The sequence below is a fragment of the Musa acuminata genome, chromosome BXJ2-2, assembly GCF_036884655.1.
Source record: "Musa acuminata AAA Group cultivar baxijiao chromosome BXJ2-2, Cavendish_Baxijiao_AAA, whole genome shotgun sequence".
In the NCBI taxonomy this organism is placed as follows: Eukaryota; Viridiplantae; Streptophyta; class Magnoliopsida; order Zingiberales; family Musaceae; genus Musa; species Musa acuminata.
Genome location: NC_088339.1, coordinates 5910266 through 5936885, shown reverse-complemented (window position 1 = coordinate 5936885; position 26620 = coordinate 5910266). Strand labels below are relative to the sequence as shown.

The 26620-nt window shown below is 40.5% G+C and overlaps 1 protein-coding gene across 6 annotated transcripts in view; it reads left to right on the top strand.

The window, feature by feature from the left end:
• Positions 1-26234, top strand: part of LOC104000973 (phospholipase D zeta 1) — an 86901-nt gene extending 60667 nt beyond the window's left edge. For 3 of the 6 annotated variants that reach the window (XM_009423146.3, XM_018822626.2, XM_018822627.2), the window contains 8 exons: positions 1738-1848; positions 7637-7783; positions 7865-8062; positions 11913-12014; positions 19034-19165; positions 19534-19599; positions 25559-25620; positions 25700-26234. In XM_009423146.3, coding sequence (XP_009421421.1) covers positions 1738-1848; positions 7637-7783; positions 7865-8062; positions 11913-12014; positions 19034-19165; positions 19534-19599; positions 25559-25620; positions 25700-25949 — 1068 coding nt within the window. In that variant the 3' untranslated portion in view covers positions 25950-26234. Of the gene's footprint in view, positions 1-1737; positions 1849-7636; positions 7784-7864; positions 8063-11896; positions 12015-18237; positions 18349-19033; positions 19166-19533; positions 19600-25558; positions 25621-25699 lie in introns of those variants that run through there. The other 3 variants (XR_010484321.1, XR_010484322.1, XM_065094861.1) reach the window with 3 other exon arrangements.
• The last annotated feature ends 386 nt before the right edge of the window (positions 26235-26620 follow it).

Sequence of the window (26620 nt, the reverse complement as noted above, 5' to 3'; positions counted from 1 at the left end):
TAACAGGTCTTTTGATGGATCCAATAACCAGGGGTGACGTCACCATTTGATAGGCTGATTTTAATAGGCTGAAACCAAGCAATGGCCCCCGTTCAGGACCTTTACCAAGCTACAAGGAGCATTTTGGAAGAGCCATCTGAAATTGCCTGTTCCCTGCAGATACTTGTCAGTACACAATGTTTAGTACATACCGGTCCAACTTTTATGTTGAATCCCTGGCTAGTTATATATTATTTTGCTCTTTTATCACATCTACGCACCTATATCTTGAATATTGACACTTCTCGGCTGAACCTGTACTTTTAAGTTTTAATATAAAGCAATAATTATGACAGACAGCAAGGTCAGCAATAAACAACATAAATTGGTTACTAAAAACACAGATATCAAGTGTCCTTAGAGATTAGAATAGTTATATTTTAATTAGAAAAATGGTGATTGTGGTGGTGATGGTAGCTGCTACAGAAATTTGCATTCGCAAGTGCCACACTATAGTTGAAGCCAACATTTGGGATTCTGATCGAACTGGTAGCTACCACCTGGTATTTACCAGTCTGTCCATGAATCAACATGCCAACTAGGCTAAGACATCTGGTCGTCTTGTCTCAATGTTACCATGTGCTGGTACACTGCCAGCGGACTGGTATGGATCTGATATCAAGATTTTGAACCTCGGTTGTATCCATGGTATATGGCGATTTTAGAACATAGCAGCTGCTATAGCTGTCTGATAGCTGCTAAAGATGAGCCTACACAAGCACTTTAAATGACAAATTCTACACTAGTCCACAAGCTGCCATTTAATTTCCTATTAGTTTGCATGAAATAGTTAAAAGTTTTCAATTTATGTTAACATGTCCAACATAAATAAGATTTTAAGTTTTTAACATTGAGTTTTTACTCTGAGTGCTTCATTCTTCTATTTTTTGGAGACTTTTCAGTCAAACAAAGAGGAATAGGCGGATGATGGAAAGACCCATGGCATCATTTATCTATTTGTCCTCTTTTCCTACTCTCTCTTCGCCTATGGAGAAAAGGAACCCTTCCTGTTAGAAAATTTGATGATTGACTTTATCGTTTGATATTTTCTTTGTTAAAATCACAGTTAGATTCTAGTATTGTGTTTTTGATGTTACATGTCAAACTTGCAGATTATGTTATTATGCTTTACATGATAACTGGATGGTAAATTGCTGTATGAATGGTATTTGATTTTCTTTCTTGACTCTACTTTTTAGTTCTTTTATGCAAAAGCTTTGATGGATTTCCCATCTTGGGCTTCTAGTAGTTCTCGTAATATTGTGACCATTCAGATCCTCAATTGTTGTCTGCAGCATGCCATTTATTACATTGGTCAAAGTAACGTGGACTTGTTCATGCGTGAATCCATATCCCTAATTTTATATACGTTTAGAATTAAATCTTGTTGATGTCCAAGTATTTATTTGTATTATCAGGTGGATGTGTATCTGATTCAGATTTGTGTGACTGGACATGAGAATCCATAGAACCATGTAAAATTGTTGTCTTGTATAAAACATTCCTCCTCTAGACTTAAGCTCATAACTAGATTTGATTAAGTTATCATCTTGGTCCTCTTGTGATTTATGGCATGTAGGTTTCATTGTTTACATAATTTTTTTCTTTGGATGTTATATTATAATGCTTTTATTTTTTAACTTATCTAAACTGAAGTATAATATTTATTAAATTTATTTGATGAGATATTGGCTATAGGTTCTTAGAAGCGTTGGACAGTGGTCAGCTGGAACAAGCCAGACTGAAGAAAGCATTCATAATGCCTATACTTCTCTTATCGAAAAAGCAGAGCACTTCATTTACATTGAGGTAGGGAAAATTTCATTTTATATTGGATTTTTTTTGTTCTTATTGTTCAAATAACTGTAATAATGATTTTTAAAAATTCCTATAGTCAGAATTTCTTATCTCATTTACAAAACCTTTGCCTTCCTTATTAGAGAATCCTTGTGCATTCCCAGTTCCATCCCATAAATGAGAAAAGCCTCTGCTTATCCCCATGAAAGTAATAAATGCTCTGGCTTGGCCAATTTGGTCTGTATTTGAATTATGCAATTGAAAATGGTGAGGATAGTCAAAACCTAATGCTAGAGATCCATTCTTTTTGTGGAAGCACAGGAGGTTCCTGTTGTACAATGAGTTGTGATGAAGCTACTTGAACATAAAAGTATTAATTAATAGTGTCTATTCAATGACGAGAGTTATGCATATTCAGTTCTGGTATTGAAAAGGGGTGAAACAGCATATCATAAGGTGTGCAAGGTGAAACTGTGAAACCTAAAGCCGTAAAGGCCTTGTTGTCACGGACTTAGCTGGTTTTGCCTAAGTCGTGCGGCACTCTTGCGTGTCCGTCCGCAAAGGTCAGCCTCCCCGAAGCCTCCCATGTCCCTTAGGACCCACAAAAGAGAGAACGGGTTAGAGAAAACGCCTCATTCGGGATCTACAAGCAAACATCTCTGAAAATACTTAATAGACAATGCAAATTACAAACAGACTTTACAAGCTCTGAACAGTTGCACAACAAAGGGTAAAATGGTCCATTATAGACCGAAAATCTCTCACACGTGTCCACATGACACAACCTTTATTTACAAGCCTGAAGCGGCCACCAACCTAACTAAAATGGGACTATTAAGCCTTCGGCCGTCCCACTACATGCTGTACAAAGCATGAACATACCAAAACTCACGGACATACATAAGCATTACATCAAACATCCTGTTTCGAAGTTTGTCCGTGACATTCTCCCCCACTTATTCCTTCGTCGTCCTCGTCGAAGCCTTTGTCGACACTGCAACTCCTTGCCTTTGCTGAGTCTTCAATCTTCTGCTCCAGCTGCAATGCGCCTCCTGGCTCCCAGCTGCTCTCCACTGCTGTTTTTGAGTAGTCGAACCTTTGATCCGCCATGCTGCTTCAACTCGCCAATGACTCTGACTCTAGTGTGGGGTTGGCTGAGTTGTGTTGATCCCTGTTGGTTCCTACGGATCCTCCAGATGAAGGAAAAGACCATCCTTACTACGCCAGTCTCTCAAATGTCTCATACTGCTTGAACTGGGTGGATGCTTGTTGGAGCTTTAACGAGCATCGTCTCGCAAACTTCTGAAGTTTTGGGTCCTTCCACAAAATTTGCTCATTGACTCTTCTTTCACTTAGTTGTCACATCCAAGTAGGTTCGCATCACTTCCGCTTTCGATTGGCTTTTCGTTGGGAAATGAAGCGGACAATCTACTTTCAGTAGCACTGATCACCGTTGGTGAGGATTTGACAACTATTGTCTTCCATTATCTTCGAAGGGTCTTTGAACTTGTGCAGAGCTCCTCTGTTGGATAGATAAGAGAATTAGGGTACTCGGTTTCACCTATTCTCTTAAGGGTTGAGAAGGCAAAGGTTACTTGACTTCGTTTGCCTCCTCGAGGTTGTACTCCATGCATCGAGCTGGTTACTAGCCTTCGCCTGCTCTTTGCTCACACTTCTAAAGCACTTAAAGTGTTTGCACTCCTTGCGTTGAGTAAGTTACTGTGATTCACCTTCTCAATGCCATCGAACTTCTGGAATGCAGGAAGTTTTCGCCCCAACTTGGAGTAATTCTCTCATAGGTTTGATCGCCTTTGGGATTGTACTGTCTTCTCCATTAACCATGCCGCCTACTCCACTGAGTAGCAAAGGTACAGCACCACGTACTGTCTGCTTCGTTCCTCGTTCATGCACTCTTGTCTGACCCGAAGTTCTTCACTTTCGGCTATCATGATGAGAAGCTCGTTGACACCGGTCTTACAAAGTTCTTTGGCCTTTGCCCTTCAGCCTTGTCTCGGTACTTGGAGCTTGCCTCCGCATGCTCCACCTCCTCGGCCCCTTTCACGACCAAGCGCTCTCCCTCCATGAGAGCAAGGGATCAATGACTTTCACGGAAGTCCTGCCTCTGCGGTACCATGGCGCTGCCATGCCCATGACACTATTCTCCGTCGCCTCGCATCTACATCCCTTTTCTTCCCAATCAGTAGATATGCCTCTGTGGCACTCTTCCGAGTACACCTCCATTCTAACTGATGCTTGATTTTGGGTAGCTAAGTCCCTCTGGACTCGTTGTCGCTTCCTCGCCCCTTTCGACCCCCTGCTTCAACACCTTTGTGTTCTCCAAGCAGCTTCCTCTGGTCGATGGAAAGACAGACTGCAACTCCCATGCATGGCCTCTGCCATCGCATTATAGGGTTTGCACCGATTTTGTTCTCCTTAGCTTCCTTGGTAGTAACGTTCGCTTACTCGACTTTGTCCTCTGACTTGTCGGGCTCCCTTAAGCGAATATGAGCTCTGGAGCAGTCCAACTCTCCAGTTGCTTCGATCATACCTCTGTATGATCAAGTCCCCCGACTTCGCTGCAATTAGTGCCCCATTGTCTGGATCCTGGGCCTCTGCCCCTACCAGCACAATCTCCGCTGCGCACCGCTTCCTGCCTAGTAACTTGATTTGTAACACTGTGGCATATTCTTCAAGAGTACTCGCCTCTGTGTCCTCTTGCCCCGTGCTAAGGCCTTCTGAACCCAACTTCGCCTCCGTAAATTGAGTCGCCTTAATTCCTCCATCAAATGCTTTTCCGAGATAAGGTACATGTTCCCAGAAGCTCCCTTCGTCTTTGGCAGCATGCAAGATGAGTCTGCTCCGTCAGAATGAAGGACCCATAGAACAACATGATCCTACTCTTGCCTCTGCAAGAGTTCATGTCCTTGACCTCTGTCTAAGGAAAGCACTGTGCCTCTGCTCCATGTTCCAACTTCTATGCTGGCTCTCTTCATGCGGCTTGGGTACTTCGCCAAGTTACACCCAAGTTGCTCCGCTCCTCGTTTTTGCATTGAGTCGATGGTGGCCCTCGCGCCCACCATTCCACGGGTCAACCCTCCCTTGAGTCCGATCTCCATATCGACTCCAAGTGTGCCTTCATTTGAGTTATTTTGGGTCTCTCCCTCCACTTGATCTCGCAATGCATCTACTAATGCATTCTCTCGAGCGAGATCATGCGATGACTCCTCGTCGCTTGCTCAGACCATTGAGCTTTGTGGAGTTGTTGTTTGTTGAGGTACTCCTCCTCAACATGTGAGGTCCATCCCACATGATTCTCCCTTTGGAGAGCCGGGACTTATCCCTCCTGGATAACTGTCCCGTTGGAGCAACATCTCTCTTCGTTTCGGAGACCACCATCCCCTTGGACTACTCCAATCTGCTGAACAAACTGTGCATTGTTCTGCCTCCTGCAACCACACTTGCTAGATTGCGATCCACGTCAATACAGCCCCCGCTGCACCACTCAAGGCCTAGCAACATGCTGAACTCGTTGCACCCTTCAGCCTCCTACGGACATATCCTTCACATGCCGAAGAGAAAGTTTCAATGCTCCATGGAGTCGAGTTTCGGTCGCCTTGGGATGGCCACGAACATTCCATTGTCCGCATACAAGCCCATGCATGAGTACCAAATTCTTCGAGCTAGCAATTCCTCTCACCTCTGTGAGCTTTGCATAACTCTTTTGGTCGTTGAGCAACTCATTCCACCTTGCATGGTCTCATCCTTTACCAAGCGCCTCGCTTGCCTTGAGCACCATCAAGTATAGTTGTCAACGTTGAGCCATAGCTCAAACTCAGCCATCCCAACCTTTGTGCGCTCCGCATTCTTCCAAGCTTGCCTGTTCTCGTGGTGCCTCTTACGCGAAGGGTTGGCCATTCCGCTGAATGCCAATGTCAGATGCCCGCTCCCCCGAGCGACTCTTTTTCCCTACATCTCCATGCTCGTTTTCCCCCCAAACGGTCGCGCGTGTGCTGACTGTCCTCAACGCAGCCCCGCTAGGTCCCCCACGTTTGCATGCTAAGTGTTTCTATGAGTGCTTGTCCCGCTCTGATACCATCTGTCACGGACTTAGCTGGTTTTGCCTAAGTCGTGCGACACCCTTGCGTGTCCGTCCGCAAAGGTCAGCCTCCCCGAAGCCTCCCATGTCCCTTAGGACCCACAAAAGAGAGAACGGGTTAGAGAAAACGTCTCATTTGGGATCCACAAGCAAACATCTCCGAAAACACTTAATAGACAATGCAAATTACAAACAGATTTTACAAGCTCTGAACAGTTGCACAATAAAGGGTAAAATGTTCCATTATAGACCGAAAATCTCTCATACGTGTCCACATGACATAACCTTTATTTACAAGCCTAAAGCGGCCACCAACCTAACTAAAATGGGTCTATTAAGTCTTCGGCCGTCCCTCTAAATGCTGTACAAAGCATGAACATACCAAAAGACACAGACATACATAAGCATTACATCAAACATCCTGTTTCGAAGTTTGTCTGTGACATCGTGGCAGTAGGCAGTAATGGTTTAGCTAGTATATAATTCATATTCAACATATAATACCATATACCAATCTAGGAAAAACTATGGTCTGAATAAATAATTAAGATAAAGTGATCAACTAGACCTGGACAGTAGTCGGTTGAGCAATAACTCCGCTATTGTCGCTGTCCATGGTCTAGGATACTTGTACTTGTGTACAGTATTGCATGAATCTGATTTCAATTGAATAATGTGATTATGTTGTACAAATTTATGATAAAGAAAATGCTAAAAGCAAGTTTTGCAAAAGCAGAAAAAATTAAAACTATCCACATGTTTTACAGAGAAGATGTAGACTTGTTTGCTGTAATGGAGGATAAGGGATTGATCTTTTGTGAGTAGCTTACATAGGGCGACATGTTGCAATGAGAAAATGCCATTTATGGACTGTCATACATGACAGGCACATCGAAATATGTGAGAAGAATATGCACAAGAAGCAAACTATTCGCAATTTCCAACTCAAGATTATACAAATTACAGTAGCTTCTCATATCTCATACTTTTAACAAATTAACAAATGAAAGAGAATACTGTAGTTCAGTAACAATATCAAAAGTAGTTTAGAATAAAGAAGAATACATGAGGAAAGAAGGGAGATGAGGGATAAATAGAAAAAAAGAAGGCTTTTGGCTGACAAAACAAACATGCCTCCCATACTGTTCCAACAAAAAAGGAAAAGGATGCTCCTAATCCAGTAGATATTGAGTTCTCAGGGCATTATTTCTGTTCAAACAAGTTAGTTTCTGATTGCTGTCATCCATCTTTTCTTGCCTTCTATCTGATTATTGCTTCAGATGCCCTTCTTGTTATGGCGTCATTCTTCATGTTCAAATTTTGATGCAGAACCCTGCTAAGAATTTAAAATTTTCTAATAATTTGTGATTTCGTACCTTGGACGTTTTCCTTTGGCCATATATTTATTCATGGTGGTGTTTAGCGTAGTAATAACTATTGAGACATACTAAACTGATATGGGTAAAATATTCTGTGTTTGGTGTGTTTAATTTTGAAATTTCTTCCTTGTAATGACTAGAAAATGCAGCACTTTCTCAATGACGTGGCTTATTTCCAGCTACACTTTTATTCAGGCTCTTAAAAAAAATCTAGAAAAGCATCATTTTTTATGTGTATCTCTGATTCTATATTGACATTCTCAGCCAGAATATCATTTATCTCTTTACCAATTTCTGAATGTCTGCCATCTCTACCTTTTCCCAGAACCAGTTTTTCATATCAGGTCTCTCAGGAGATGTCATAATAAGGAATCGTGTATTGGAAGCACTGTGTCAACGTATTATGAGAGCTGAGAAAGAAAAGAAGTGTTTCAGGGTTATTATTATCATACCCTTGTTACCTGGGTTTCAGGTACTGTGCACTAACAGGATATTTGTTTTCCTTTTTCTCTTTCTTTTTCCTTAGTTCTTAACCTGAGAACCTTCATAACAGGGTGGCATTGATGATGGTGGTGCTGCATCTGTGAGGGCAATAATGCATTGGCAATATCGAACCATTTGTAGAGGACCAAATTCAATATTGCAGAATCTTTATGACATAATGGGTCCTAAAGTACATGAGTTCATTTCATTTTATGGCCTTCGATCATATGGAAGGCTTTGTGATGGAGGTCATCTGGTTACCAATCAGGTAGCTCCCTTGTACAAAAAAATTCTCACTTGGACCTATAATAAGCTTCTTTTCTTACTAACACAATATACAAAATGCTCTTGCATTTCATATGTGTTACCTTATAGTTTCATTTAAAGATTCACAATTTTCATATTATCATAGTCATGGATTGACGTGCCATGCTGACTGATGGTATCAGTCCATGGGCGGATTCGTACATATCGGTCGGTACCAGCATTCTTTATGTTGGTACATTTGTATGTACTAGTTTTTGGAAAAAAATAAAAAAATGACTGGAAATTATAAAAAACCATCTTTTATTTTTTTAACTAATTTAATAGTTTTTTTTTTTTTTGCATTTATGTCAGAATAGAGTGTATATGAGGCATAAATGAATTGGAATTTTAGACTCTTAAGGATGAGAAAGTGAATTTTACTCATCTCTTGCTCACTGTCCCAATCCATTCTATTGGATAGTCTCTCAATTTTTATGAGGAGTATTATAGCAACATAACAATAATTATAAAGAAAGTAATATTAGAAAAATCACTATAATAAAATGCTCCTTCAGACTGGAATAGGACTGTTGTAGGTTCTTTTTTTTCTCCTAGTGGATTTATTTAGCATAGATCTACATTCTGCCTAGACCAATATGTACTGAGCGTTATGTGTGATACCGACAACAGATTAGGTCATAGACCGCTTTGAACTGGGTGGTTCAATAGAAGCCCAAATTCAAGACAAATGTTGGAAGCATAGATCCAATAGAAATTTTTTCCAAAATTAGGTAAATTAGGTAACCTTATTTCTTAGCTTAATAATTTGATTCTTTGTGTATCAAGCCCTAATATAATTGTAAATCAAAGATGAATCTTATTTCTTAGCTTAATAGGTAGGATTAAGAAGTAGTTGGAATATCATATCGTGTCAACTAGGCGTATCAGTCCCTAGTTGATTGGTATGTACCGACCAGTATACATAGGCATAAATCGATAAAAATGCCAAAAAATGGTCTGAAATAAAAAATATATATTTTAGGATTTTTTCTCCTAATTTCTTTATATATAAGTTAAATTTAAATAAGAATAAAAAGGTATCTAAGCCATAAATGATTATAATTCTAGGTTATATGGATGAAAAATTGAATTTATCTTTTCGATCCTTCGTTGAAGAAAGTTGTTTTCATTAATCTTGTGGATAACATACAAAGAAAAAAGTTGAGTTGAGATATTAGATTAGATGTTGAAACTTAAATATTTGAGCAAAATAAACCATAAAAATAACATTAATATATATCATCTTCTACCATCAAATTGAATGATGTGACTCATCGGCCGATGGATCTAGATCCTTGATCCTATGAATTTGTATGTTAATATGATAGATTTGTTAGACCCAATCTTCGAATCTTAGAATTGCTCCCACGACATATTATATTGAAAACATATATTATTGATGTATTAATGTTATAACCACCATTGTCCATCATTATTAATGACATTTATCCGAGGAGCCTTCTTAGGCAAGTATAATTGTGGCATTTAGGCCTATAGAGGTTGGAGTATATTGGAACTTCGGCTATCATCACTTAGAATGATTAGACCAGAAAAAACTGATCATCACTATATATCTGTTGGTAATAAGATCCTCCAGTGGTTATGAATACGATGAACTCTTATCGGTGTCATCATCGTATAGGTTTTGTCGCATCAGCTTAAAGTAGTCAACTGCCTTCCCCTTTCCCGACCAAAAACGAGATGTGCTAATCCACGAGTTTCATAAAAATCTTGGGTGGCATGCGTAAAGTCATGTTCTTCCATCCATACCACACATTGAGGCTGAGTAGTTAGAACAATATAATAAGTTATCTCTAGTTGCTTTAATTTGGTCTAAATCAAAATAAAGACCCTAATTAGCTTTAGTTAACCTTAATCCACCACAACTATCATAATCAAGCAATAATAATCATGTTGTGATTAGGTCTAAATTATACCTAAGGATCCTTAATTGGGTCCAAAACTAAGAAAATGAGATTAATTAGCTCTAATTAGACTTTAATCAGATTAAATACAAGAAAAAAATTTAGTTAATTAATAAATTCATAATTAAACTAACGATTGAAATATCGTACCATACCAGTGTTTCGAGGTTTGTTCGGTATGGTACGGTACCGTGTACCGAGCGGTACACCCAATTTAGGCGTAAAATCCTCCGAAATACCTGAAAATAAAAAAAAAAGTTAGGATAGAGTTTTTAAGTTAGAAATAAATTTAGTAATAGTATAAGTTTAGCAAAATCAATGTAAATTAGGTAAGAATAGTATCACCTCTTTTTCGGACTTTGAGGAATAGTCTTGTGCAAGGTTCGTATTTCAATCCATTATGGATTGTCCTTCTATTAATATTGAAATATCTACAGAAAAATCATTTGAATTGTTAGACTATTTTGTTACAATATAAACTCTAAAATTCAAATGAATTAAATAATCACATATTTAAATATACTTGATTGTTGATTCTTCCACCAAAACGAACAACGGGTCTTCACGGGTAGTAGATCGGGGTCCTCGATCCTATACATCTGCATATCAATATGATATGTTTGTTGGATCCAATCATGAAATTGATCCCATGACATAGTGTATTGATATACCATATGCCATTGGTGCATCAATGTGGTGATGATCATAGGTTGATCGTTATGAATCACATTTATTCGAGGTAGCTCCTGAGGCATATATTGGTGAATGTTAGAGCTTCTACTTTCGCTACTGATCTATTGCTCTGTATCATACTATTGCTCGGAGAAGTATAACCAACTATCACCATACTGCTGTTGGTCGTATGATTCTCCATAATACGACGACTGTGAATACGATGAGCTTCGTTCTGTGTCTACATCATGTGTAGGCTCTGTCGCATCTGCTCAAATTCATCTATTGCCTTCCCCTTCCTCTTCTACGCATAAACTTGACCAGTACCTTGTCGAGTTCCATGATCTGAATCTTGGGTGGCATGTGTAAAATATTGCTCCTCGGTCCATGCACCACCCTCAAGTTGTGTAGACGAGACCAACGATTGCCCGACATTGCCACCATCATCCGTCGAGGCACTGTTGTCCGTGTTGCTATCATATCTCTGAATCGAGCGAGTTGTTGAATGCGATTATGAAGGTGTCTTGTCGCCCAACTCGATTCTTTCCAACGATGCGATTGATGCTACTACCTTCCCCTTTGCCTTTACACGCTGGGCAGACGACTGTGACCGTTAGGTGCCTGTAGTTCCTTGAGCACCAACTCGGTATGTACCGGTCTAATAGATCACCAAAACGGGTCCGGTAGCCAAAACAGTGATCTTTGTAATAACAATAGTCTAAAAGTTTACATGCTTGTTTAGGTACTTATTCCACAGGTCTCATGACTTGTGCAATTCTGAACTTATTAAATTAGGATTTGCACATCATTGGTTTGAATCATGCAGCAGTGGACTGCACGTGTAAGATCATTTAATTTTTGCTATAATTTGGCCTGACTCAAGCATTATAGTTGTTGATTATTCTGCAAAAAATGTGAATGGTTTGTAGTAAGTTGTCCATTTCATAGTATGGGAGTACATAGTTGGGGTTTGAACCTTAAAGTTTGAACTACAATCATCTAGCAGCATCAGGTAAAATTGTTGTTTCAGCTGTTATTGATCTGCATTATCTTTCTTGTATGGCATCCTTGGTCAATTGTGGATATGCTGCTACTCAATTTTTTATTGAAAAGTACCTACTTAAGGAATCTTTGTGTTTTGTACATTTTATTTTTCCCCATTCTGTAACAGATCATGACTTAAGATTTCCTGTTAATAGCATTTGCTTCTCTCAGATATATGTGCACAGCAAGTTGATGATAGTTGATGATCGGGTGGCATTGGTTGGTTCAGCTAATATAAATGATAGAAGCTTGTTAGGATCTAGAGATTCTGAGGTATGATCCTATCTTTTTATTTGGTTTTCCGCATTTAAGAAATATATCTAGTCAATAAAAATTGGTAGAGAATACTTGTACTACCTAAATTGTTGTAATTCTGTAACTTCATTGAAGACTTGCTTCAAGATCACTTGTCTGTTTATATCAACATTGTCCATACTCTTGAGGAATTTTATTTTATTCTGTTGTATGGTAAATCATTTCATTTTTAATGTAAAGCAGAAAGCACTTCTACGTGCATAATTGTTCAGTATTCTGTAGCATTCTAATTATTGTACATAACTACATTGGGTCCTTTCCTTAGTAAGTAATTGGATGACTAAATTAGCCTTCATTTCTTATATAGCTAAACTTGTCCAAGTAGACTTGTTTCTGGAGTGATGCAAGGAAACATGACTTGGAAAATTTTCTATAAATGTAGTTATTTTCTTGAACTTCCCATTGCTCTTATTGGTGGTCAGGGTTTTTAATTTTGAATAATACTACCTGGTAAAAGCGGTACATACTAGTCCGATAGCATGCCGTTACGTGAACCACCCGCTACCGGGCGGAATGCTCAATAACGCCCCGTATCGGATGATACAGGCGATAACAAATCGATCGTTATCACTTGGCACAACTTGGTAACAAATCGATCATTACTGTTCGGCGCAGCTCGATAACGGTCAAAATTAATCGTTACCGATCTGTAACAGTACTCCAACAATCAAAATGACCATTAGAGCTCTTTCTTATAGGTTTTTAAACTCATATTCTCCTCTATTTCACTCCATTTCACTTTCACACTCTCTTCAACTACCTCAAACTCATTTTTTCTTATATTTGCACTCTCCTAAACTCTACAAAGTGACGATTTGTGAATTGAATCGAGGCTAATTTGGGAAGATTAAGAGAAAGAACTTTTAATCAAGAGATATGTATTTTACTCATGGACCGAGGTGCAATATTTTATACATGCCACTCAAGATTCTGATTATAGAACTTGACAAAGTATTGGTCAAGTTTATGCATGGAAGAGGAAGGGGAAGGGAATCATCGTATTCACAGCCATCGTATTATAAAGAATAATCGACCAATAGTAGTACGGTGATAGTTGGTTATACTTCTCCGAGCAACAGTATGATACAGAGCAACAGATCAGTAGCGAAAGTAGAAGCATTAACATTCACCAATATATGCCTCAAGAGCCGCCTCAGACAAATGCGATCCATGATGATCAACCTACGATCATCACCACATTGATGCACCAATGGCATACGATATATTAATACACTATGTCATGGGATCAATTTCACGATTGGGTCAATAGATTATGTCGTGGGATCAATTTCATGATTGGGTCCAACAAACATATCATGTTGATATGCAGATATATAGAACCATGGACCCCGATCCACCACCCGTGGAGGCGTTCATTTTGGTGGTAGAAACAACAATCAGGTATATCTACATATGTGATTATTTAATTCATTTGAATTTTAAAGTTTATAGTGTAACAAAATAATCTAACAATTCAAATAATTTTTTATAAATATTTTAATATTTACAAAAGGACAATCCGTAACAGATCGAAATACGAACCTTGCATAAGACTATTCCTCAAAGTCCGAAATGGATATGTGATACTATTCTTACCTAATTTACATTGATTTTATTAAACTTATGCTATTACTATATTTATTTCTAACTTAAAAACTCTATCATAACTTTTTATTTATTTTAAGGTATTTTCGGAGGATTTTACGCCTAAATTAGGTGTACCGCTCGGTACGCCCTAGCATACCGTTCTATTACGGACAAAACTATAAATAGGGTGTTTAATGTAATGCTCATATATGTTTGTGTCTTTTGGTTTGTTCATGCTTTGCACAGCATGTAGAGGGACGGTCGAAAGCTTAATAGCCCCATTTTAGTTGGGTTTGGTGGTCGTTTTAGGTTTGTAAATAAAGGTTGTGTCATGTGGACACTTATGATAGATGCTCGGTCTGTAGTGGACCGTTTTGGATCCTTTGTTGTGCGATCGTTCAGAGCTTGTGTAGTCTGTTTGTAATTTGCATTGATTATGATGTGTTTCCTGAAATGATTGTTTGTGGATCCCAAGTGAGGCGCTTTCTCTAACCCGTTTTCTTTTTTATAGGTCCTAAGCGACCATAGGAGGTTTCGGAGAGGATGACCTTTGCGGACGGATACGCAAGGGTGCCGCACGACTTAGGCAAAACTAGCTAATTCCGTGACAGATGGTGTCAGAGCGTGACAAGCACTCATAGAAACACTTATCATGCAAACGTGGGGGACCTAGCGGGGCTGCGTTGAGGGCAGCAGTATGCGCGACCGTTTGGGGGAAAGCGGGCATGGAGATATAGGAAAAAGGAGTCGCTCAGAGGAGCGGGCATCTGAGATTAGTATTCAGAGGAATGGCCGACCCTTCACGTAAGAGGCACCATGAGGACAAGTAAGCTGAGAAGAATATATAGCGTACAAAGGTTGGGATGGCTAAGTTTGAGCCACGACTCAACGTTGGCAACCATACTTGATGGTGCTCAAGGCAAGCGAGACGCTTGGTAAAGGATGAGACCATGTAAGGTGGAATGGGTTGTTTAGCGACCAAAAAAGTTGTGCAAAGCTTACAGAGGTAAGGGGAATTGCTAACTCGAAGAATTCGGTACTCATGCAAAGGCTTGTATACGAACGATGGAGTGTTCGTGGCCATCCCAAGGCAACCAAAACTCGGCGCCATGGAGCATTGAAACTTTCTCTTCAGCATGAGAAGGATACCTCCGTAGAAGGTTGAAGTGTGCAGCAAGTTCAACATGTTGCTAGGCCTTGAGGGGTGCAGCGGAGGCTGTAGTGATGTGGTGTCGCAATCTAGCAAGTGCGTTTGCGGAAGATAGAACAATGCACAATTTGTTCAGCAAGGCAGAGTAGTCCAAGGGGATGGTGGTCTTTGAAACTTTCAGAGAGAGGGAAACGAAGAGAGAAGTTGCTCCAACAGGACAGATATCCAAGAGGGATAAGTCTTTGGGCTCTTCAGAGGGAGAACCATGTGCAACGAACCGCACATGTTGAGGAGTACCTCAAAACAACTTCACAAAGCTCAACGGACCAAGCGAGTAGCGAGGAGTCATCGCATCATCTCGCTTGAGATAATGCATTGGGGAATGCATTGCGAGATCAAGTGGGGGAGCGACCCAAGGCAACACAAGATGAAGGTACACTTAGAGTCGATATGGAGATCAGACTCAATGGAGGGCTGACCCGTGGAATGGTGGGCGTGAGGATCATCATCAACTCAATGCAAATCGAGGAGCGTAGCAACTTGGGTGTAACTTGACGAAGTACCCAAGCCGCATGAAGGGAGTCAGCAGAGAAGATGAAATATGGAGCGGAGGCACAGAGCTTTCCTCGGATAGAGGTCAAGGACATGAACTCTTACAGAGGCAAGAGTAAGATCATGTCGTTTCATGGGTCCTTCATTCTAATGGAGTAGACTCATCTTGCATGGTGCCAAAGACGAATGGAGCTTTTGGGCACATGCACCTTATCTCGGAGAGGCATTTGATGGAGGAACTAAGACGACTCAACTTGCGAAGGCGAAGTTAGGTTCAGAAGGCCTTAGCACGGGGCAAGAGGATGCAGAGGTGGATACTCTTGAAGAATATACCACAGTGTTACCATTTAAGTTACCATGAAGGGAGCGGTGCGCAGCGGAGATTGTGCTGGTAGGGTCAGAGGCCCAGGATCCGGATAATGATGCACAAATTTCAGCGAATTCGGTGGACTTAGGGAGCTACTAGGTGATGAACTGTCCTAGAGCGGTGTTTCGTCTACGTGTGACCTGAGAGCAGGTGGACGAAGGTAGATTGCTAAATGAGTGAACACAATCGATGGTGGAAGAGGCCCTACGATGTGTTGGCAAAGGCCACACATAGAGGGATCACAATCTGAGTTCATCCCACAAGGATTAGAATGCAATAGATATATCACCAAGAGGCGACATGGTGTAACGGATCGTGGTGGAACAGTTCGTAGCAATGTGATACACACGAATCTAGTCTCGTGAGGGACTATATCATACGGAGGTATGATTGGGAGCTCCTGGGAGCTGCACTTCAGTGAACAACACGACGACAAGAAGGGCTATGAATTCAAGGAGTGAAAGCCATAGTACCATAGAGGCGGGTCTTCCGTGCATGCATCGAATTTTGCATTGGATGAAAGCCTTGGTCATCAACATATGAGGGTTGTGTACCACCGAGAGAAAAGTTTGAATGCAAGTGCTAGTGAGTCCCATGGGAGGACTTGATCATGCAGAGGTATGATCAGAGCGGTTGGTGAGTTGGACTGCTCCAGAGCCCATATTCACTTAAGGGAGCCTGACAAGCCAGAGGACAAGGCCGAGTAAGTGAACGTTACTAACAAGGAAGCTAAGAAGAATAGAATCGGTGCGAACCCTACAATATGATGGCAAAGGCTATGCATGGGAGTTGTAATTTGTCTTTCCATCGACCAAGGGGAATTGCTTGGAGAACATAGAGGTGTTGAAGCAGGGGGTCGAAAGGGACGAGGAAGCGACAACGAGTCCAGATGGACTTAGCTACCCAAAACTAAGTATCGGTTAGAATGAAGGTGGACTCGGAGGAGTGCCATAGAGACAGATCTACCGATCGCGAAGAAAGGGATGCAGATGCGAAGCGATGGATCGTAGGGCCATGGGCATGGCAATGCTATGGTACCATAAAGGCAGGACTTTTGTGAAGTTATCGATCCCTTGCTCTCATGGAGGCAAAGCGTTTGGTCGTGAAAGGGGTCGAGGAGGTGGAGAATGCAGACCGGTGTTAACAAGCTTCTCATCAAGATAGTCGAAAGTGGAGGACTTTGGGTTGATGCAAGAGTGTACGACCAAGGAACGAAGCAGGCAGTATGCGGTGTTATACCTTTGCTACTCAGTGGAGTAGGCGGCTGGGTTGATGGAGAAGACGGTATAATCTTAGACGCGACTAAAACTATTAAAGACTTATTCCAAGTTAGGGTGAAAACTTCCTGCATTCCAGAAGTTCGATTGCATTGGGAAGGTGAATCATAGTAACTAACTCAACGCAAGCAATGCAAACACTTTAAGTGCTTCGGAAGTGTGAGCAAAAAGCAAGCGAAAGCCAGTAACCAGCTCGATGCATGGAGTATAACCCTCGAGGAGGCAAGCGAAATCAAAGTAACCATTGCCTTCTCAACTCTTAAGAGAATGGGCGAAACCGAGTACCCCAATTCTCTTATTATATATATCAAGTAAAAGAGCTATGCACATGTTCAAAGACCCTTCGAAGAAACCACATGAAAGACAATAGTTGTCAAATCCTCACCAATGGTGATCAGTGCTACTGAGAGTAGATTATCCGCTTCATTTCCCAATAGAATGCTAATCGAAAGCGAAAGTGATACGAACCTACTTGGAAGTGACAACTAAGTGAAAGAAGAGTCGATGGGCAAATTTTATAGAGGAAGGACCAAAAAACTTCAAAAGTTTACGAGGCGATGCTCGTTAAAGCTCCAAAAGCATCCACCCAGTTCAAGCAGGATGAGGCATTTGAGAGACTAGTGCATAGTAAGAATTGTTTTTTTCTTCATCTGAAAGATCCGCAGGAACCAACAAGGATTAACGCAACTCAGCCAACCCCACAGTAGAGGCAGAGTCATTGGCGAGTTGAAACAGCATGGTAGATCAATAGTTCGACTACTCAACAACAGCGGCGGAGAGCAGTTGGGAGCCAGGAGGCACGTTGTAGGTGGAGCAAAAGATTGAAGACTTAGCGAAGGTGAGGAGTTGCAGCGTTGGCAAAGGCTTTGACGAGGACGTCGAAGGAATAAGTGGGGGAGAATGTCACGGACAAAACTGTAAATAGGGTGTTTAATGTAATGCTCATGTATGTCCGTGTCTTTTGGTTTGTTCATGCTTTCCACAGCATGTAGAGGGAAGGTCGAAGGCTTAATAGCCCTAGTTAGTTGGGTTTGGTGGTCGTTTTAGGCTTTTAAATAAAGGTTGTATCATGTGGACACTTTGAGAGATGTTCGGCCTATAGTGGACCATTTTGGATCCTTTATTGTGCGAGCGTTTAGAGCTTGTGAAGTTTGTTTCTAATTTGCATTGGTTATGAAGTGTTTCCTGAAATGATTGTTTGTGGATCCCGAATGAGATGCTTTCTCTAACCCGTTTTCTCTTTTGTAGGTCCTAAGGGACCATAGGAGGTTTCGGGGAGGTTGACCTTTGCGGACGGACACGCAAAGGTGCCACACGACTTAGGCAAATCAGATAAGTCCGTGACAGCTCGGTACATAGTATCGTACCGTACTGAGCGAAGCTCAAAACTCCGGTACGATACAAAATTTCAATCCTTATTAGTGGCAATAGTAAATTATCTAGAAAGTTGTGGGAAAATAGATATTGTACTTCTCATCAGTTTTTTAACTCTACCTTTAATGTTATGCCATAGACAAGTATGCTTAAATTCAATCTTTAAAGATGACAATTCTGAAAACTTCAGAAGTTGTCTTCGAGGAGACATCAAAGTGGTCAAAGTGCAGTGTGCGCACTTACAAGGTCAGGAATTTGAGATCTGCTGGAGGCACCAATCACACATATTATGTAATAGTTGGAAGGAGTAAAATTTTTAGAGAAAAATTCAAATGTTGCTGGAATTTGTCAAAGTTATTTGAGCCTGGGCCATCTTCTTTTAGCTTATTCATTTCTTGGCAGACATTTTACTTTTGTATTGTGTTGCCTATTTACCAAAGCTTTATATTTCATTTCCTGCTCCAATTGATGTGCTTGTTAAAGGTAAAGGATTTGTTGAATCATATATGAACGGAAATCCGTGGAAAGCTGGAAAATTTTCTTTGAGCCTCAGTTATCTGCTTTTAGTTTATTGATTTCTTTCCAGGCAAAAGTTTTATTTTTATATTATTTTGCCTATTTAACAATGCTTTGTAATTCCTTTTCATGGTGGCATGTGTTGCTTGCTCAGATTGGTGTTCTTATCGAAGATAAAGAATTTGTTGAATCATATATGAATGGAAATCCATGGAAAGCTGGAAAATTTTCTCTTAGTCTTCGCCTCTCACTATGGCAAGAACACCTGGGTCTTCGTGCTGAAGAGGTTTGTTAACTTTGTATACTATTCAAAAGATTGTCTTTTTATTTTTATTTTTAGTAAGTTCACCAGGTTTCAAGAACTCTAGTAGCATTCTGTGACTAGTGTTATGGTGAAACTGTATCTTGGGTGTTCCTTTTGGATACCCAAATACATCTAAAGATTCACAGATATCCTTCAATGATCTCTTCTTCAGTTTTTGTATGTCACATGGAAAATTTGTCTGTTTGAAGGCAACTTGCTAAGATGGATCCGTCACTGACAGTGATGCATTATATCACAGTTACAAAAATGTGTTTGACCTTGAATAATGCTTAAAAGCTTATTGGATTTTCTCATGTTTTACTTGTAATCTCATTATTTGGTTCATACAGATAAGTCAGATCAGGGATCCTGTCACCAATGCAACATATAGGGACATCTGGACGGCAACTGCTAAGGTGAGGAAACTGAAACCTTTAGGAAACAACTGATTTTCTTGTGGCAGTTCAATCCATTGTTTTCCTTTGAACATTGTGACTACTTTGGCTCGTCATCCAGAAGTCTTGTCATTCCATGATTGGTCACCTTATGTAATATATTATTTTCTACCAGCACTAGATATTACCAAGTATTTATTTATAGACCACCATTGACTATATCCTAAACACATTAGACTAGAAAGAAATAGGACTGATTGCCTTTGGATGAACTCCTGATAGGATTAGTAATGGGGTCGATCCTAGATCCTAATTCCTCTCGAAGTCATAGGGTTACAGGCCCTATGTGGCAACCAGGGAAGATCATGGTACCCCTATCACTTTCTTCAATATGGTTCCTGGTTCGATCAGGTTTTGGGGTTGGACCAGGCTCTGTTTCTTCTGGATTGCCTTGTTATAAGAGACAAGCGATCAGGGACGATCAAACTTAGTCCAAGTCCTACTCCAATTTAGCTCAAACTTAGTTCGAGTCAGGTTCGGCCAAACTCAAGCTCAAAGCTCAGGTATGACCAGCTCAAAGACTCAACCCAGCCCAATCCGAGTTGGGCTCGAATTAGAAGTAGAGTTGGACTCCGATTAGCAGTCCTCTAGGCAGCCAAAGATCACCAGAAACGAACAGCGCCAGCCAGTCCTAGAAGGAGAGAAAGCCCTTGACCAGCAGGAGTCACAACAAAGAAGTTAGCAGCTGGCCCTTAAAGAGGAGAGAAGCTAGAGGCGACAGCAAACTGCAGCCTCAAGAAGTTAGCGCTTATCCACAAGAAGTCGGAGCTTTATCGCTCAAGAAGTCCGTTCATAGATTCGTGTTTAAGTACTCTTTTTCAAGAAAAAATCTAGATTGTTTTGCCTTTGTTCTCTTCTTTCAGTACCTTTATTGAGTCTCCCTCAAAGCATTAAATCCACCTGAAGGAAGGATCAAAATCATCAAGTCCTTTCCCAAAACATATCAGGTGGTATTAGAACATCTATCCTCACCTAGGATGGTTACCATGAGGAAAGGATATAAAGATTAGGGGAAGAACTTCAGGAGTTTAGGAGTTTTAACCTTGATCGCCAATGAAAAGAGCCGATGACATGATGGCCTGAATTACTCCAGTAGCATCGTCGAATCTTGTTACCCAAGTCGCAGTGCTCATGCAAAAGGTGGAGAACGTGATGGATTGGATCTGATCTCAAGCCAACACGACAGTGAAAAATGATGGAGATAAGCGTGCTAGAACAAAGGAGGAGCTATCTTCGTTGACAAACAAAATCAGTTCACTAAAATGCACCGTGATGATGATGATGCTGCAAAACCAGTGGTGAAGACAAAGGTTCCGACCTTTCCAAGTTGAGGTATGGATTGATTTCCCCTCCTACGACTGCTTTATCAATGCAGAGATGTTAAATGTGCGGCTTGATCAACCTGACACCTACATATAGTAGCAAAGACAAAGTCATGCTCATGCGAGTCAAGTTGATCAGCCATGCTCTAGTAGAGTGGAACGTCTACTTGTGATCCTATGGCAACAAAGAGATTACATAAGGGCAATTTAAAAGACTCACTCGACAAGAACTCTATCTGATGGGCTACCTCGAAATCGATGGAAAAGATGGCATAGCGTGCATAAGGACAAGACCAATAGTTCAAACTACACCATTGAGTTTTAACAACAACCGTTGGCACTCAGAATTTCCTTCAACAACCACTCGACAGTGATGAAGTTTACTGTTGATTTGCACACCCAGATCAGTACCGAATTGTGCCTCTTCAAGGTTCATGACATATCGAGCACTAGTGGAATGACCATGCTGATCAAAAGGAAGAACCAAACCCACAGTGGCAGGGTTGTGGAGAAGACCAAAGAGGGTTCCTTGAAGGTCGAGAAAAATTTTGAGAATAGTAAGAATCGTTCTTGCTCGAAGAAAAGTGACCTCTTTTGTGGTCACTGTAAAATTGCACATATAAGAAAAAAGTGTCGAAAGGTTTAACCAGAATTTTTCCCAAAAATGTAGAAGAAGAACGACCAAAGTTGACGGATAATATCTATGATCACTAATGAAGATTCTACCAAGTTTGCGACGATTGATCATGCGGATCCAAGTCCATCGCTGATGGTGAGGCTGAAGATTATAGACTCAAGTTCGACCCCCAGTCCAAAGGTTTGGGAGGAGCTATTCCTTTTGAAAATTTAGGTGAAAAAAGAAATTGACATCGGCATTCAAAAGAAGCTTGGTCCAGAAGTTTGGCCTACAAGCCATACCTCATCTAAACCCATATCTATTGAGTTGGATCCAGAAAAGTGTGGAGATAAGGATAGATCGATAGTGCAAGTTTCGCTTTGCCATCACTAGCAAATACATCAATGAGGTATAATGCGAAGTGGTGCCCTTGACATAAACCAAGTAATATTCGTAAGTCCATACTTTTGGGATTAAGATGTCTACTACCGCTAGCCCCAGCAATACGAGTTTTGGTAAAAGGTTCATCATTAAGCAAGAAAAAAAATGGACGTTCAATTGATCTCATAATAACCGGCCAAGCAAAAAGGATGGTGAACAAGTACCAAAAATTTGTGCTAATGCTTATCCTACTGGTCAACACGGGAATGAAAGACTTAGCATGCAAGAAAGAGGATGGTGGAAAGTTATAGGATCTCATCAATCGGTATTCGAATCTCTTCATCGAAAACAATGGAATACCTCCATGACGAGCAATAGAGCATAAAATACAACTCATCTCTGATGCACCTCTATCGAATCTCAGCATGTACCAAAACTCAGTTTTGGAGGGTGAAAATATCTAATGATAAGTGACTGAGCTAATCGAGAACAACATCACCAAACCGAGTTGTTCCTTGTGGATCATAGGTGGTGATGTTGTAGAAGAACGGAGGATGGTATATGTGCATTGACTATCGTGCCTTGAATAAGATCACAATAAATCGGTATCCCCTATCTAGGATAGATGACTTGCTAGATCAGCTCCATCACACTACCATCTTCATCAAACTAGTGCTGGATCAATGCCAACACGCTACTATCATTAAGTCTAAGTTCGAGAAGAAGACACATGGAAGACAGCCTTCAAAACACATCAAGTGTTCAACTGGCTAATCATGTCATTTAGACTTTACAACGCCCTTGCCACATTCATGAGGTTGATGGACAATGTACTCCATTCACACATTGATGACTCATCTACCTCGATAACATCCTCATCTATAGTCGATGGAGCGAAGAACACATTCAGCACATGCAGAAGGTGTTCGACCTTTTAGAGAAACACCAAGTGCAGGTCAACTAGAAGAAGTGCAAGATCGGGAAACAAACCCTCATCTACTTCGGCTTGGTCATAAGCAGAGGGAAGTTTCAAATCAACCCGCACAAAGTCAAGGCAATCTAAGAGTGGCCGAGGTCGAGGATGGTCATGAAGGTTCAGAGCTTCATGGGGCATGCCAATATCTTCGTAAGCCCATCCAAAACTTCTTTGTCTTTGCCACAACATTGTACTCCCTCACCAAGGAGCTTCGAGTGGATGACAAAACACAAGGATACATTTCTCTTTCTGAAGATGAGTATTAGTGAGGCTCTTGTCCTAGCCTTGCTAAACTTATAAAGATTGTTCGAGTTGGAGGTGGATGCGTCCAGACATGTGATGAGGGTTGTTTTGATACAAGATAGCCAACCCTTGACATACAACTTTAAGATGTTCCAAGGATCTCAGAAGAACTACCTGATCAACAAAAAATTACTTGCATTACACCGAAGTCCTTATGATATGCATTTTATGTTCAATTCAACGTCACAAACCTCCAAAAAAGACAACGTAGCCCAGAAATTTCTCGAGCACATCCGACAAGTGCACGAGGAAGTTGAACAACCACGATGAAGTTTAACGAGCTCAGCAGGCTCAGCAAAAGTACAAAGAGCGATTAGATCGACACTGTATTAAGGGTCAGTACCAAGGTGGCCTTGTCTAGTTGCATGCACCTAGGGAAGGAATGAACGAAAGGATAAGGAAAGAAACTCGAGCCTATCCGATATGGACCGTTCAAAGTCTTAAAGCAAATAGGAGACAACACTTGCCAATTTAAGTTGCCTTCGTACAAGGAGATGTACTCAGTTGTGAATGTGGAGAACTTAAAGGCATTTGGGACATCACCGGATAACAAGCTGAGTAAGAAGCTGCCTTCGATAGATGACTTGGTGATCGACTAAGAGTAGATTCTAGACAAAGATACCATCCTTAAAAAGAAGGTTCCTACCACAAGACGAGGAGACATAAAAACAGCTTCCGAGTAAAATGCAAAAGAAAAAAGCCGAATTCAGCAAGGTGGTTCACGAAAAAAGCCAATGAAGTAGAGTTTCCCTATCTTCAATTTCACATTAAATAGGAGCTAAATCGTCAAATTGGGGAAGCCATGATCATGGCTCAAAGCTCAGTTCAAGGCATACCCCAATTCAGCTCAAACTCGGTTCAAGGCACACCCCAATTCAATTCAAACTCGGTTCAAGGCATACCCCAATTCAGCTCAAACTCGGTTCAAGGCATACTCCAATTCAGCTCAAACTCAGTTCAATTCATATTCCAACTCATCTCAAATTTGGCCGACTCAAACTCAAGCTCAGAGCTCAAGTTCAGCCAGCTCAAAGCTCAACCCAACTCAATCCGAGTTGGAACTGAATTGGAAAAAGAGTTGGACTCCGATTGAGAGTGCTACTCTAGTTAGGAGTCCTCCCCTGTACAAATCTTTTTATAAAAAGAGGAGTTGGCGGCTAGAAAGGGAGAGTTGGTGGCTAGAAAGAAGAGGAGATCAGCAGCAGCCTAAGAAAGAAGAGTCGGCGGCTAGAAAGAAGAGGAGAAAGGGAGAGGCCATAGATTGCAGCCTCAAGAAGTCCGAGGATCACTCATGAAGTCCAAGCTATCACACATGAAGTTCAAGCTATCGTTCAAGAATTCCAAACTTGTTGTTCAAGAAGTCTCTTCTTAGTTGTAGGTATTCCTTTTCAAGAAGCAATCTAGATCGTTTTCCTTTCAGTTTTCTCTCGTGTTTCAACAACTCTATCAATCCTCCACAAAGCATAAGTCCACTTGTAGGAAGGATCAAGATCACCAAATCTTTCCTCCAAATGGATCAACAAATCTAGAAGGATCATGTTTGGTTTGTTTTTGCAGATGCTTCAGACTCTATATTGCTCTTTTTGTGATGAAAGGGCAAACTTTTTCCTTACCAATATAAGAGCATGAAGGTCTAAATGTCTAACCAGTAAACTGAAGTTTCCATCATCTAATATTTGTGGTGTCTTGAGCCAAAAGGTTTGTGGTTAGCTAAAATCTGGTCATCTTGGAAGAGAGTATCCAATGAATATAACTTGACATGCTTGGTGATTTCATTGAGTTTTGTTTAGGATTGCCCTTAAATGTAGCTGTTTTTTATCATACCCCTTCTTGTTCACTTTAATAGAAGATATCACCAAGTATTATTGTCAATGTGTTGGATGCATTTATATAGTGTCTCTGTAGGCAAAACTTTCTAAATAAAAATTTATTTTGAATTCATTTAATATAGGAATTAACCCATCTCTTGAAGGAGTCAAGGAAGACTGTTGTGCTATCATCATGGATTGATGGCATGTGCCAAGCCATGTTGGATCTGTACCATGTTACCATGCTGAACCATGATATATGTGATGAAACATGGCCAAGTTAGTTATTGGCTTGTGCTGATTCAGTGGTGCATGCAAAACGGCATGACATATATATACCATGCTAGAAAGGTTTCAACATATATTCTTGTTTTACAAGACTTTGGAGTCAATTTCATAAATTGATTCCTTGTGGAGTAAGGATTTTGTATTGGCTGTGGTACCAGATCAGCCTGTTGTTTGCCTTGTATAGCTTATTTCAAACCCAAGTTATTAAACTCTGTTTCTGTGGCAGACAAACACCATGATCTACCAGGATGTCTTTTCATGTGTACCCAGTGATCTTATCCACTCAAGGTACAATCATATTTTCAGATATCTATGCTCAAACTTTCCTGCTAAGACATTAATCGCCGACGATGTCAAACATATGCAGAGCTGCTTTCCGACAAAACACCAACATCTGGAAGGAGAAACTCGGACATACAACCATTGATTTAGGAATCACTCCTGAGAAACTGGAGACTTATCAGAATGGAAATGTCAAACACACGGACCCTATGGAGAGACTGCAATCAATCAGAGGTCATCTTGTTTCTTTCCCTTTGGACTTTATGTGCAATGAGGATCTGAGACCAGGCTTCAGTGAAGGTGAGTTCTACGCATCATCTCAGGTGTTCCATTAGGCTCTATTCATTCATTTTGTTACTTTTCTAAGTTTAAAGGTTGTACATTTGTTACTCTTACAACATCGAAGTGTTGTACACCACTTAATGAGGCAGCCGGCATAGCTTGTAAAGGTATCAAACATTTGTCACAGAAAGAAGAAGAAAATATGAGGCTCCTGAAAGGACTAGTAGTGGGGCAAAAATAAAATGTTATAAATTATTTGGATGGCTCAGTCAACTATTCGTTGATTCTTTGAAAAATGGAAATAGTAAAGTTTTTATTTTTTCTTCCTTTCTTTTTTATTTCCTTTATCTTTCTCAATTGAAGTTGCACTTAACAGCACTTCATTTTGATTTGTTCAGAGGTCTTTTTATTTTTAGGGCAAACGTGCGAGCAAGTGGTCAAAATTCTATTATATTTGACGCCACAAGTCTAGTTCAATTGACAGCATAACATGTTTCCTCGAGCACTGCATTTTGATTTGTTCAGAGGTCCTTTTATTTTTGGGGCAATCGTGCGAGCAGTGGTCAAAATTCTATTATATTTGACGCCAAAAGTCTAGTTCAATAGACAGCATAACACGTTTCCTCGGGCCCCTGCATCCTATATATATATATATACATATACATACATATATATTACATATTTACAAATTTGTATTTACCACACAAAACAGTATTACGAGATG